The 15,910-nt window shown below is 41.8% G+C and overlaps 1 protein-coding gene across 1 annotated transcript in view; it reads left to right on the plus strand.

The window, feature by feature from the left end:
* The window catches only part of LOC129814793 (ubiquinol-cytochrome-c reductase complex assembly factor 1), a 32,314-nt gene extending 23,848 nt beyond the window's left edge, over window positions 1-8,466 (plus strand). The window contains exon 9 of the mRNA XM_055867823.1: window positions 7,762-8,466. Coding sequence (XP_055723798.1) covers window positions 7,762-7,896 — 135 coding nt within the window. The 3' untranslated portion in view covers window positions 7,897-8,466. The remainder of the gene's footprint in view (window positions 1-7,761) is intronic.
* Window positions 8,467-15,910: the final 7,444 nt, after the last annotated feature.

The following is a 15,910-nucleotide window of genomic DNA, read 5'->3' on the forward strand; positions in this document are numbered from 1 at the left end:
CCTGTTGGTGAGCATTTTTCCTTTGCCAATATTATCCATCCACCTGACAGGTGTGGCATAGAAGAAGCTGGTTAAACAGTGTGATCATTACAGAGGTGCACCTTGTGTTGGGGACAAAAGGCCACTCTAAAATGTGCAGTTTTGTCACACAACATCATTCCACAGATGTCTCAAGTTTTGAGGGAGCATGCAATTGGAATACTGACTGCAGGAATGTCCACCAGGGTTGTTGCCAGATGATTTTATGTTAATTTCTCTACCACAAGTCACCTCCAAGCTCATTTTAGAGAATTTGGAAGTCCGCCCAACTGGCCTCAACTGCAGATCATGTGTAACCACGCCAGCCCACCTCCATACCCGGCTTCTTCACCTGCGGGATGGTCTGAGATGAGCCACCTGGACAGCTGATAACTGTGGGTTTGCACAACCAAAGAATTACTGCTCAAACTGTCAGAGACCATCTCAGGGAACCTCATCTGCATGCTCATCGTCCTCACCTGAGTCTTGACCTGACTGCAGTTTGGCGTGGGAAAATTCTCACCTTGGATGGCCACTGGCATACTGGAGAAGTGTGCTCTTCATGGATGAATCCTGGTTTCAACTGTAGATGGCAGACGCAGACAGCCATGGTGTCGTGTGTGCGAGCAGTTTGGTGTGCCCCGTGGTGGTAGGGTTATGGGTATGGGCAGGCATAAGCTACAGACAATGAACACAATTGCAATTTAATCAATGGCAAATTGAATGCACAGATACCGTGTTGAGATCCTGAGGCTCATTGTCATGCCATTCATCCACCACCATCACCTCCTGTTTCAGCATGATAATGCACGGCCCAAGGATATATACACAATTCCTGGAAGCTGAAAATGTCCCAGTTCTTCCGTCCCAGCTTCCAGGAATTGTATGCATTGATTATGTTTGGGATGCTCTGAATCGGCATGTACGACAGCGTGTTCCCGCCAGTACGAGAAACTTCGCCTGTTCAACTCTATGAGATGGAGATGTATCGAGCTGCATGAGGAAAATGGTGGTCACACCCGACACTGACTTTTTTACAAAAAATGTAAAGGTGTCTGTGACCAACAGATGCATATCTGTTATTCCCAGTCATGTGAAATCCATAGATTAGGGCCTAATGAATTTATTTAAATTGACAGATTTTCCTTATTAACTGTAACTCGATAAAATCTTTGAAATTGTTGCATTTGTTTTTGTTCAGTGTCATTTAACTATTATAAGTAATGTCATTATCATTACTAGGCTTAGGGTACAGTGGTTCCTCCTTTTTAAAAGTTGTGAGTTTACGCCGCGGGACTTAGAGGTAATTTGTGGTTAGTACGGTAGTACACTGCGTCACCACTTCATTGCTCCAGACCAGCGCAAGGGGGAGTTAGTAGGACCCAAAAGCATAATCGGTGCTCTAACAATGAATGGGCGACATAAACCTAAATAGAAACTGATAATTTTCTCGCTTATTTTACATTATTTGAAAACAAAATAATCTCAAATATTTAAGGGGCATTGCACTAATAATGGCGCTGACTAGGGAAATGTTCCCGCTGTTCTGTTCTTTGTGTCAGTCTGCACGTTCAAACTAAAACAATGTAAGTAATAATGGCATCTTTATGCTTTCATTAATACAATAATGATAAAAATACTTTTGAAATGCAGATGTTGATTTAGTTATAGATCCATAACGAATTACTATGGGAATAAATATCACTGAATTACAGAAATATACTCCAATCTCTAAGTATTGCCGTAGCACGTCATATTTTTAGATATACTGTATATAGGCAACTTGAGTCTCACTAGTGTTGAGTAATGTGCTGTTAAAAGTGGTGTAGGTGTTATTTATTTAAAGAGCATATTGAAGTTAGAAGCAACAGGATTTGAAGCAAAAGCCTACAACTATTTTAGCACTGTTTCGCGCTGCTCTGAGAACAGCATGGGGACTGGTCTAGATAACTCACTGTGATTTATATTTTCACTTCATCTCCATTTGAGTATTGGTTAGACTACAATTCTATGTGCTCTTGGTGTAACCTTTATTTAACTAGGCAAGTCAGTTAAAAACAAAATTTACAAGCACAGCCTACTACTTCCTCCCCGTCGGGGAATTGAACACGTTGTACAGCGTCATATATTATTTATATATACATACATACACACACACTCAGCAAAAAAAGAAACATCAACTGCGTTTATTTTCAGCAAACTTAACATGTGTAAATATTTGAATGAACATGACAATATTCAACAACTGAGACAAACTGAACAAGTTCCACAGACATTTGGCTTATAATAATGGAATAATGTGTCCCTGATCAAAGGGGGGTCAAAAGTAACAGTCAGTATCTGGTGTGGCCACCAACTGCATTAAGTACTGCAGTGCATCTCCTCATGGACTGCACCAGATTTGCCAGTTCTTGCTGTGAGATGTTACCCCACTCTTCCACCAAGGCACCTGCAAGTTCCCGGACATTTCTGGGGGGGAATGGTCCTAGCCCTCACCCTCCGATCCAACAGGTCCCAGACGTGCTACATGGGATTGAGATCTGGGCTCTTCGCTGGCCATGGCAGAACATGGACATTCCTGTCTTTCAGGAAATCACGGACAGAATGAGCAGTATGGCTGGTGGCATTGCCCTGCTGGATGTCATGTCAGGATGAGCCTACAGGAAGGTTACCACATGAGGGAGGAGGATGTCTTCCCTGTAATGCACAACGTGGAGATTGCCTGCACTGACAACAAGCTCAGTCCGATGATGCTGTGACACACTGCCCCAGACCATGACGGACCCTCCACCTCGAAATTGATCTCGCTCCAGAGTACATGCCAAGTCTATATTATGGGAAGAACAGCTCAAATCAGCAGATAGTTTCTATCATTACTTTTAGACATGGTCAGTCAATCTGGAAAAATGGCAAATGCAGTCGCAAAAACGATCAAGCGCTGTGATGAAACTAGCTCTCATGAGGACTGCCACAGGAAAGGAAGACCCGGAGTCACATCTGCTGCAAAAGATAAGTTCAGTTACCAGCCTCAGAAATTGCAGCCCAAATAAATGCTTCACAGAGTTCAAGTAAGCAAGACACATCTCAACATCAACTGTTCAGAGGAGATTGTGTGAATCGGGCCTTCATTGTCGAATTGCTGCAAAGACACCACTACTAAAGGACACCAATATGAAGAAGAGACTTGCTTGCGCCAAGAAACATGAGCAATGGACATTAGACCGGTGGAAATCTTTTCTTTGGTCTGATGAGTTCAAATTTGAGATTTTTGGTTCCAACCGCTGTTTCTTTGTGAAATGCAGAGTAGGATGATCTCCGCATGTGTGGTTCCCACTGTGAAGCATGGAGGACGTGGTGCGGGGGTGCTTTGCTGGTGACAGTCTGATTTATTTAGAATTGAAGGCACACTTAACCAGCATGGCTACCACAGCATTCTGCAGAGATACGCCATCCCATCTGATTTGCGCTGAGTCCCACTATAATTTGTTTCTCAACAGGACAATGACCCAAAACACACACCCATGCTGTGTAAGGGCTATTTGACCAAGAAGGAGAGTGATGGAGTGCTGCATCAAATGACCTGACCTCCACAATCACCCGACCTCAACCCAATTGAGATGGTTTGGGTTGAGTTGGACCGCAGAGTGAAGGAAAATCAGCCAACAAGTACTTAGCATATGTGGGAACTCCTTCAAGACTGTTGGGAAAGCATTCCAGGTGAAGCTGGTTGAGAGAATGCCAAAAGTGTGCAATGCAAGGCAAACTGTGGCTACTTTGTATTCACACACTTATCAAAAGAACGCAGTCATCACTACTGCCTTTGATGCTTCATTTGTAAATTATGTCTGAGCGTTGGAGTGTGCCCCTGGCTACCTGTGAATAAAAAAATCAGTGTTGCTTAAGGAATGTGTAAATATTTATAGCATTTACTTTTGATGCTTAAGTATATTTAAAACCCAATACTTTTACTCAAGTAGTATTTTACTGGGTGACTTTTACTTGTCATTTTCTTTTAAGATATCTTTATTTTACTTGGGTACTTTCTCCACCACTGGTAAAATGCACAAAATCAAGTCTGTTGGGATTCAAGTCTTGTCAGGTGAGCTTTTGTCCTCACCTTTTGGTCTAACAAGCTCCTAAATGTTCTCTTTCAATTGCTACCATGGTCATACATAATGCTTTTTATAGTTATTCTGTTAGAAACATTTAAATTTGGCCATATCCATATAGGCCTATTTCTACGAGTGTAAAGGGTTAAAGGTGTCAGATTTACGGTCAAACTAAATCAAGCGTTTGACCGTTTCCTCGACCCAAGCCGGCATGGCGACAGTGAAACTGATGTTAGTACGAAAACATATGAAAGTGGCGTTGGGAACGTGTGACGGCCACTCCACTGGCACCCCCCTTGGTCCTGTAGTCCTGAGTTATTGGTGTGTACGTTGTCCAGGGCCTGACCCACTCCTGCCTGCTTGCATTAAAGGTGTCCTCGCATCACTGCACACAGAGACAGGGCCCTGCCCTGGGGCCATGCCACAGGATAGAGTTAGCTAGCCTACATTACAGGCACTGCCAGCAATTTATGAGACGAGGGGGGACTTTTCAAGAGGGGGAAAAAAACAAAAGATACTGTTTCTCTGAGCTCGATTTCAAGAGCGTAGTCGAGCTCTTGAAAGGTAGAGGAAATGAGAGACTGGGAGAAAAGGCAGTGCAAAGAAAACAGGTTTGTTAATCAAGTGGGCCAGAGCTGTTAAATCACAGGTGCAGCACATAAAACCTGGCCATGCCTGATGACACACTACAGGAGAGGTAATCGCAGGCCCTCGGCCCCTTCCCCAGTGATGAAGTCACGTACAGTGGTGGCTCGCTGCACTGGCATTGCCACTGCATCGTTACACACACTAGTTACTTTCATCAAATGCTCCTTCCATGAGCTCAAGCCACTTAATTACTTAAAGATGCAATATGTAACTTTTTGGGTGACCCTACCAAATTCACATTGAAATGTGAGTTATATACAGTGCATTTGGAAAGTATTCAGACCCCTTGACTTTTTCCAGATTTTGTTATGTTACAGCCTTATTCTAAAATGGATTGAATTGTTTATTTTCCCTCAGTCTACACACACTACCCCATAATGACAAAGCAAAAACATATATTTTTTTTAGGTCTCTCCAGAGATGTTCAATCAGGTTTAAATCTGGGCTCTGGCTGGGCTACTCAAGGACATTGAGGCTTGTCCCGAAGCCACTCCTGCGTGGTCTTGGCTGTGTGCTCAGGGTCGTTGTTCTGTTGGACAGTGAACCTTCACCCAAGTCTAAGGTCCTGAGCGAACTGGACCAGGTTTTCATCAAGGATCTCTCTACTTTGCTCTGTTCATCTTTCCCTTGATCCTGACTAGTTTCCCAGTCGCTGATTAACATCCCCACAGCATGATGCTGCCACATCATGCTTCATCGTAGGGATGGTGCCAGGTTTCCTCCAGACATGACGCTTGGCATTCAGGCAAAATAGTTAAATCTTGGTTTCATCAGACCAGAGAATCTTGTTTCTCATGGTCTGAGAGTCCTTAAGGTGCCTTTTGGCAAACTCCAAGCGGGCTGTAATGTGCCTTTTACTGAGGAGTGGCTTTCGTCTGGCCACTTAACCATAAAGGCCTGATTTGGTGGAGTGCTGCAGAGATGGGAGACCCTTCCAAAAGGACAACCATCTCCACAGAGGAGCTCTGTCAGAGTGACCATCGGGTTCTTGGTCACTTCCCTGACCAAGGCCCTTCTACCCCGATTGCTCAGTTTGGTCGGGCGGCCAGCTCTTGAAAGAGTATTGGTGGTTCCAAACTTCTTCCGTTTAACAATGATGGAGGCCGCTGTGCTCTTGGGGACCTTCAATGCTGCAGAACATTTTTGGTACACTCCCCAGATCTGTGCCTCAACACAGTCTTGTATTGGAGCTTTACAGACAATTCCTTCAACCTCATGGCTTGGTTTTTGCGCTGAAAGTAATTTAATTTGTTTTAGAATACGTCTGTAACGTAACAAAATGTGGAAAAAGGAAGGGGTCTGAATACTTTCCGAATGAACTGTCGATCTGTTATTCTCATTAAAGGCAAGTCTAAGAAGCGGTAGGTAAGTTCTGTGTGCGATTTATATACTTCCCATTGAAGTTTTGCTTTTGCGTCTTTTACGTAGTTTGATTACCAGCTGAAAATTAAAATTATTCTGGTTGTTGAAAAGGTATTTCATAGCAGTTTAGATGGTGGATGGGGGAGCTCTAGAAAGAGGCCAGTGATTCCGAGTTGGATGACCCTACAAATGTACTTTTCCCAGTCAGAGCTCGTTAATGGCACACTAATTACAGAAAATAGCTTACGGTTGTGAGTGTGACGAAATAAAAGCAGGGCATTTTACCTAAGAATTGTTGTACTTAGACTGTCTCGTTTGCCTTTAGTTATCCTAATTTGACTTTGGTGCAGGTCATGTTGTTCTTCACATTACTGTCTCTGGTAAACACACACTATATCAAATAAAATCAAAGTGTATTTGTCACATGCACAGCATACAGAAGGTGTAAACGGTTCAATTAAATGGTTACTTGCATAGTGGAGTCATTTTGTTTTTGACATATAGCTAGCTAGCTAAACAATTAGCCATAATACCAACTCATAACATTAGTACCATGCATGAATCTGTAGGTAGCTAAAGCTAACCAACTAGGTTCAATGTTAGCTAGCAATGCAAATGTATTTCTGAGATACAAATAATATTACTACAGATCATACACAACATTAGCTAGCTAGCTAACAGTATGCTTTAACTGGCACTGAAAACAACTTTCTGAAAATGTAGCTTGCTAAACTCTTACATGGATGAACGCTTCTCCCTCTGTCATGGATGCCATAGTTGCCGTTAGTTTGAAGATGTAATCCGGAGACAGATGTTTTATACAACAGCCTTCTGACTCTCTTCAACTCCCTCGGTTAAACTTATTCTGTGACAACACGCCGTTTCTTCCCCATCACTGTCATCAGAAGACTCTACAATGTCTGGTTCAGTTAAAATGTCAGGGATTTCCTCATCTGATTCATTTGCAGTGTCCGAGGGAGTCAGCATGGCACGATTGTCCTACAGAAAGTAATCATCACAACCTTTTCCCCTCTGATTTTGACTTTGTCGATAACACGTCAAATTCGGTGCAGCAACATTGAGAGCAGTAGCAATACTTTTTTTTGCAGTTTATCTTTCTAAAGCTGTGGTAGAAAGATTATCGATACATACTGAGCAGCTCATGTTATAGACTGACGCGTTGGTACACCAATCTGAACTCCTCTCTCTCGGGCATGTCCAGCCCATCCATTATCTCAACCAATCATGGCTAGCGGGAAGATTCTTGCCATTTTTCGTGGCTGAATCAACTAGGCTTGTAATTTTAACAATTGTATTCGTATTTACAGATGGCATACTAGTTTTTATTAAGGCACATGAAAGTTCATATGTTCCAGAAGACATTTCTGCAAAACGCATTTTGATTTAAATAATAAAATGCCTCTCCTGTGAAGTAGTGATGTGCGACATACGCAAAAATACTTGAGGAGGTTGCTTTGGTTTTGTTCACCATTTCAATGTTCCACAAACTATCATTGACTATTCAGTACATAATAAAAATATGAAGCATCAGTTTGCCTCTAATGATGTCCTTGTGCTAGTCTTAATGGTGCTTTCTTTGTCTATCTGTGCTTGTTCCACACAGATGCAGTTTATCGACGCTCTGGACGGGGAGGATCTCCTGCTGACTGGGGAGGTCAATTGGCGCCCCCTTCTGGAGGATAATGCACAGAGCATCCTGAAGGTCCCCACGCCCACCTACAACGACGCTGGGCTCTAAGACGCCCACCCCCATCACCCTGCTCCACCGCCTTCTCTACTCCTCTGTGGCCAGAAACACTGTACTCTAGGCAGGATAGCCATGCAGGGACTCTCACACCTGATCTACACAACATACACTCTCTCTCTCTCCCTTCACCCTTTCCCCACCCACCCTCCAAAACAATCCCCTAACCAGTGTCCCATCAACCAACTGACTGGCAGGGAATACCAACCACCGCCATTTCCTATAAGTTTTGAGAGTAAGAATATGCCCACTTGGAATGTTGCACTTCGTTTTAAAAAATTATACAGAAATCCTTTCTAGCTATCTATTTTTTCTGATGCCATAATATTTATAAGCGTTCTTCATAGCCTTTGCTGTTACATGCCCCGCTGTCTAAGTTTTTCTGGTGCAGCGGTTCCGTCTTCCAATGCTCTCAATGTTATGGGAAACGTATACATGTTGCCTGGCGAATCATCAATGTATAAAATGGGACTTTTGCCCTAACTGAAATAAGTCTCAAAGGAATCTTTGTTTTTCTTTTTGTTTGTATGAATCCTCCTTCAAAATAAATCTGTAAACCAGTAATGAAGTGCCTGATGAGTATATAACAGGTGTGCTAGTTGATACGTGTTTGTCAGTTGCTCTCAGCCAATTGCTTTAGGTCTTTGACAGTGAATGGAGGCTTCTCCATGGAAACGGTGGTGTTGGGTTTCCCGCTGACTGACAGATCACTGTCTCGTTGGTCCACAAGGGGCTCTGGGAGAGGGAAAGAGTCTACTGGGGCCTGTGTGTGTGAGAACAGGTCTAAAGGGTGTTTAAGAAAGGGAAGTTTTGTGCTCTGGCCTGGAGAAGAGACATAGATACAGACTCCTCTCAGGAATAACAGTTGTCCAATTGCAAATTAATTACAGGCCCCACCATGAACTTTTCTTTTTTGTTAAATTCATCAAAGAATTTGAAATGGTACATATTTTCTGGAGCTGTATGTTTCCTTTTTTACACCTTTTGGTTTGGAATTGGGTATGTGTGCGAGTGTCTGGTCTGGCCATCCGTGTGGCTGTTCAGCTGACTGTCTGTGACTGAGGGAGGGAGTGGGCCCTTTTAGGTCTCACCTCATGCATTTGTTTTAGGGCTTTTTTTCCCACTCATTCAGTGAAATCACCCCATCCCCATCCATACAGTCTTACACCTGTGCTTCGAAACACTCATATGGGAGATGCATGTCACATTTCCCAGGAAAGTTTAGAAAACACATCTTATGAAAGACAACAATCCAAAACTAGCGATGTGGGCATAAACATGCTATTGGTCATTTTATGATGCTTGGAAGTGATTTTAAACACTGATGGAGATCATCAGCAAGTCACCATTGTTCACTTAAGCCACAGGTCTATATAAAAAGGACTTAATATACGGTTGCTAGTGGTTATTACTACATGGTCATATGATCCTGTTTGGTGTACCTTTCTAGGCCATGTCTATTTGCTCTGCGAGCAGCCAGGCGCTGACCTATGCTGCTCACACAGAGATCATGTGCAGGTTTACAGCACGGTGGTTTTAGAGCAGTCATCAGGACAGCAGTAAAACTAACGCAGTCTTCCTGTGTTATATTATCCGTCAGGTGTGTCACCTGGTGTTTACTTACGACACCATGACCCACACAGCCTGCTCACATGACCAGGCAGGATTCAGTGTGCCACTTCTGTTGTGTTGTTACATCTTCCAGTACTGTGACCCTTTTGGGTTCAGATCAGTCACCCCATTTTTCCTCTACTTGTTTGTGTTCAGATCGGTGCTCCACCTTTCTACAAAGATTTCTTTTGTGATCTGAATAGTGCTGCGGTAATCTTATCAAAGATGACCTTTGAGTTTTCTTGACCTTGTGATTCGACCAGGAAAAACTCAGGGCTCTATTCAACACCGCTATATTTCCAGTTTGGGTAAAAGTTGAGGGAAGCCTTAGTGAATATTCCCAGTGAATTGTTGGATGAGGCAGTTATTCTCCTGTTGTGAAACACATGTGGTATTGCCCATAGTTGAAGTACAGTAGGCTCATCTATGTCCCAGCGATACACAGTGTAACGCCCAACCTTCCCCCAAACTATATTTAACAACCTATCCAAAATAATACATCTCAAACACTTTGAACAGGAAATGGCAAACTCAAGTCGGCTTAGTCAGTGTTCCCATGGTACTAAACTGTAAATGTCCCGAGGCCCAGACCAGAGAGTGACAAACAGCGTCTTGGAAAAGGTCGACGTTAAAGCTGTTGAGAGCAATGTTGTCAGGCTGCAATTTATTACCATGAGCTGGATGGAGGCCCTGGCACCGCACCAGGGAGTCAACTGGTTCAAACATTAACCTGTTTTTTTCCTATTTGTTTTCTTCATGAGAGTCCTGGAGGAGCACTCACCCTGCTGCTGTGTTAAGGGAGTGTTTAGTGCATGCCTATGGGTGGAGGTTTGACGTCACAAACCCAGTGGTATCACGGCTAAGCTCGCTTCAGGTGATATGTATAATCTCTAGGTGTAAGCAGTACTGTCAGTAACTTGAATGCAGAAAATTGTTTCCTCCCTAAGGAGATAATGTGGTATGTTGATTTAGTTTAGTTCGGAAAACATTACGAGGGTTCTGGCCCACGTTGATTTCAGAGAAATGATTTTAATTGGGATGTCATATAATCAATCAAAAATGACACTCCAAAGTGCTCAGTGAAAATCTGAGAAGGCCCTTCCAATTTTAATTTACTTATGCTCTTAATTTTGCAGGGATAAACATCTGTATGGCCTTTCCATTGTATTAATGAAATGAGGTCATTTTAAGCATTTGTACTCTTAAATCTCTACCCGGTACAGCCAGAAGAGGACTGGCCACCCCTCGGAGCCTGGTTCCTCTAGGTTTTTTCCTAGGTTCCTGCCTTCTCGGAAGTTGTTCCCCTACAGCAACCTTTCGGTTACTGGCCCAATGCTCTAACCACTAGGCTACCTGCCGCCCCTCTTTGTGACAACTGCTGATGGGAAAAAAAGGCTTTATAAAATGCGTTGGATTGATTTGCCGTAAATATATCATCTAGATATGTTAAGTTTGTAGACTGCCTCTGTCAATAAATAACTTTGTGCATGTGAGGCTATCATGAAAAGGACTACAGAGTAAGCCAAGCACTTAATTGTTGTGCTATATCCTTTCATTTCAGAACCTGTTCCTCTAACTACACTTTATTCAGCCAGTCTTTACAGGCAATTCCTAGGAGGTTAAACATGATCTAGGAGAAGCTGGATTAGCAGGGTGAGAGCAGCTAGCTAAGAAGGTTATCTGATGAAACGTTCCATGTTGGTGTACATTTTTTAAATATTTTTTAGATCCAATGCTTAGTCAAGACTACAGTAGGATTGTAGCATAACCTAGACCTGTCTTGTGAGCCCTACTTAACGCATGCACGGGGATGCAGCTTGGTTTGATAAATAGACAGGGAAATAAGTGCTAAATTGTTGTTTTTTTCTGACTGAATCAATTCGGAATGTTTTCCCTAGCTGAGAAGAAAAAAATAAGAAACAATGCTCAGGACTGACACATCTTACCGAATATGTATTGTATGCAAACCCTACAGCATGTGCTAAAGTACCCTTATATGTTTGATGGTTTTATAAGCAAAAGTATTTCTACAAAGAGAATTAATTCATTAGGAGAGTGTTGGCCTTGTGTCATATGGGGCATCCTTGACTTGTATCAACTTTTGCTGAGCGGTTGCTGGGACAAGTTCGAGTCAGGTCACATCTTTTTAATCAAATCGAATTTTGCTAATTTGTACTTGCCCTCCCTGCAGGGCTGTGGCTGTCATTTCCATTTAGAATGTAACTCCTGTTATTTAAGCATTACTTCAGCACCTCTTAGCACCACCCTTCACAAACAATCAGATCAAAACCATTATTTGAGTTCTCCATCCTGAAACGTCAGAAAAGCTAAGGAAGAAGGTGCCAAAGATGCCAGATGTCTGGGTAGTTCAACAATTCTACGGCAGTGCTCTATCTTCCATTTTTTTTTTTTTTTTACTGGAATAATGGGTGGTGGCATATTACTATTGGTGGGATATTTATGTATAAATGAATAAATAAGGCTGGCACGTAGCTCATAGTCAATGTATTATTACGATTGCCATTTCACCTATTTGAAAGGTCCAATTTGTATTTCTGAGAATATATGCCCCCTCAAACTCAGCAAGGTAATCCTGCTGTGTGTTATTGATTGTGATTTCAAGATGATCCGTTGAAAAGAAGTTGACGTCCCATATCTAAAAAGGGAATATCTGTTTACTACTTTGCTGGTCCCAAAAGTGATTGCAGCAGCAAAGCAGTGAGCGAACATGATATTCTTCTGTTTATTGGACCTTTTTGTCCAGCTCCTGTTATTATTGTGGATGTGTATAAAACCCCCTCCTTTCATTATTTCTATATCTGTTAAAATAATGTGCTATTCACAACACAAGTGTTTGCTGTTGTATCACGGTGAGCTGTGTCACCATTACCTCTATGGGCAGCGGTGTAGCTTCCTCATTGTCTAACTATATTTTATACAACACAATTGATGTAGACACTGAAATTACAGCCTGAAGCTATTACATAAGTCAGTCAGGAACTCCTGTATCATTGCTTTTTGTACATTTATGGAATACTTTGTGTAGCTGTTTTCCCGGAGAATAATGTTAAGCTTCTCAACCCGTTTCCCTTTGCTCCACCTGAGCTGAAAGAAACTGGTGAAACCTGATTTGTTCGTTTTGTATGGAACACACTGTAGTTGCAGTGGTGATAGTAGTGCAAACTGATGACAAATCCTGTCTCGTGATAATGGGTGGCTAGAGAAAGAACACATCTAAGCTATTTTGACAGCTTTTAGATTGGCAGATATGAATGTGATCAACAAGAATAACCCTACTTGTACTGTTAACCCTTCAGTGACAGACGATTAGTTGATTCGGAGATAAGTTATTGTATATAAGGGCTTGATGTCAGGCATTGTATGTATGATATCAACCAGGTATAATGTTGCTGAACATGAAATAGTAACTACAACCATGGGTATTGATTACCTCTACATCCTGCCGCATCACTTCACAATGGAGTAAGTACTAGTTTTGAGCTTTTGTGGGAAGAAAGTTTCCACCATGGGTGGGCCTACATCTGTCTTACCCCAGTAAGGATCTCTTTCGTAAATGTGATCAAAAGTATTAACTGCCGATCAGTTTAATTTTTAAATATCCTTCTTTTGAAATAGAACCTTTACATTATGGGAAATTCAATCATTATTTTGTATCAATCAATTTGACCTGAAACAAAACAAAAGACACAAATTAAATATCTGAGCCTCAGATGCTGAGATGTAGGCTACCAATTTCCTTCCTGTTGAAGACTTTTAATTCGGGTGTGGATGCTTTTTTATATAATTTACCTCGTGGCTTTTTATGAGCAAGATAACATGTAAATTAACTTCTACAATGTCATGCACTCTTCCCTAGTTCCTATATTTACTATTCAGTCAGTGGCAGTGCAGCCATAGCCAAGATCGTATGATATGAGTGCCTGATCAAGCAAGCCTATTAGATCTAAATGCTTACATTGCTAGAAGGCAAAATACTAGATGTAACATAGTAAAGGTAAATCCGATACACTCTCAAAATAGTATGTTATATTTGGTATGGTTATATAAGTCAAAAGCAGAAGTAGTGTGGGTGGAGCTCATCTTGGTCAACTTTAGCATTTTAGCTAATTAGCACATTTTCAACTACTTAATACTTTTTACCTACTTTACAACTCAAAAGACATATCTTTGACACTGCTTGAGACCCATTTGCCTATTACATCCAAAATTGGGTAGGCCAATAAACAATGTATAATAGGCCTACATTGCCTACTTACAACCTATGTAATAAAATAGAAAGGTGACATCAGGTATAGGTTTAAAACAGCATATTAGGAGAAGTTGCAGCCATGCATTCGTTTGTTGTATGCAGACTACAACAACAACAAAAACTATGGAGTGCTAATCCTGCATTGTCACTTAATAACTTTATCCCACTCACGGGGAGGGGTGGAATTGGGAGAGCTCTCAGCCGAATTTAAGGTGGAACATTAGACTGTGTAGAGCCCATAATCTAACGTAGCAGGCAAAAAGGCCTCCCTGAAACGCAATTACCACCAATGTTACATATATATATGCTACCGTTCAAAAGTTTGGGGTCACTTAGAAATGTCCTTGTTTTTGAAAGAAAAGCACATTTTTGTCCATGTAAAATCATGTTTAAATTGATCAGAAATACAGTGTAGACATTGTTAATGTTGTAAATGACTATTGTAGCAGAAAACAGCAGATTTTTTTATTTTTTTAATGGAATATCTACAGAGGCCCATTATCAGCAACCATCACTCCTGTGTTCCAATAGCACATTGTGTTAGCTAATCCAAGTTTATCATTTTAAAAGAATAATTGATCATTAGAAAACCCTTTTGCAAAAAAAATGTGCCCGCAAAACACCAGTCTCAAAGTCAACAGTGAAAAGGCAACTCTGGAATGCTGGCCTTCTAGGCAGAGTTGCAAAGAAAAAGCCATATCTCAGACTGGCCAATAAAATTAAAAGATTAAGATGGCCAAAAGAACACAGACACTGGACAGAGGAATTCTGCCTAGAAGGCCAGCATCCCGGAGTTGCCTCTTCACTGTTGACATTGAGACTGGTGTTTTGCGGATACTATATAATGAAGCTGCCAGTTGAGGACTTGTGAGGTGTCTGTTTCTCAAACTAGACACTCTAATGTACTTGTCCTCTTGCTCAGTTGTGCATCGGGGCCTCCCACTCCTCTTTCTATTCTGGTTAGAGCCAGTTTGCGTTGTTCTGTGAAGGGGGTAGTACACAGCGTTGTACGAGATCTTCAGTTTCTTGGCAATTTCTCGCATGGAATAGCCTTCATTTCTCAGAACAAGAATAGACTGACTTTCAGAAGAAAGTTATTGGTTTCTGGCCATTTTGAGCCTGTAATCGAACCCACAAATGCTGATGCTCCAGATACTCAACTAGTCTAAAGAAGGCCAGTTTTATTGCATCTTTAATCAGCACAACAGTTCTCAGCTGTGTTAACATAATTGCAAAAGGGTTTTCTAATGATTATTTGCCTTTTTAAAATGATAAACTTGGATTACCTAACACAACGTGCCATTGAAACAAAGGAGTGATGGTTGCTGATAATGGGCCTCTATGCCCATGTAGATATTCCATAAAAAATCTGCCGTTTCCAGCTACAATAGTCATTTACAACATTAACATTGTCTATACTCTATTATATTTATTTCTACACAATATTAATACACTATTTCTGATCAATTTGCTGTTATTTTAATGGACAAAAAAATTTGCTTTTCTTTCAAAAACAAGGAAATTTCTAAGGGAGCCCAAACTTTTGAATGGCTGTGCCTTTGGAAAGTATTCAGACCCCTTGACTTTTCCCACATTTTGTTACGTTACAGCCTTATTCTAAAATGTATTACATCGTGTGTGTGTCCCCCCCCCCCCCCCTCATCAATCTACACACAATACAGCATTTTGGGAAAATGTATTAAAAATAAAAAACTGAAATCACATTTACATATATGTTCAGGCCCTGTACTCAGTACTTTCTTGAAGCACCTTTGGCAGCGATTACAGCCTCAAGTCTTCTTGGGTATGACGCTACAAGCTTGGCACACCTGTATTTGGGGAGTGTCTCACATTCTCCTCTGCAGATCCTCTCAAGCTCTGTCAGGTTGCTGCACAGCTATTTTCAGGTCTCTCCAGAGATGTTAGATCGGGTTCAAGTCCGGGCTCTGGCTGGGGCACTCAATGACATACAGAGGCTTGTCCCGAAGCCACTCCTGCGTGGTCTTGGCTGTGTGCTCAGGGTCGTTCTGTTGGAAGGTGAACCTTCACCCCAGTCTGAGGTCCTGACTGCTCTGGAGCAGGTGTTCATCAAGGATCTCTCTGTACTTGCTCCATTCATCTTTGCCT

The sequence above is a fragment of the Salvelinus fontinalis genome, chromosome 18 (genome assembly GCF_029448725.1).
Source record: "Salvelinus fontinalis isolate EN_2023a chromosome 18, ASM2944872v1, whole genome shotgun sequence".
NCBI lineage: Eukaryota > Metazoa > Chordata > Actinopteri > Salmoniformes > Salmonidae > Salvelinus > Salvelinus fontinalis.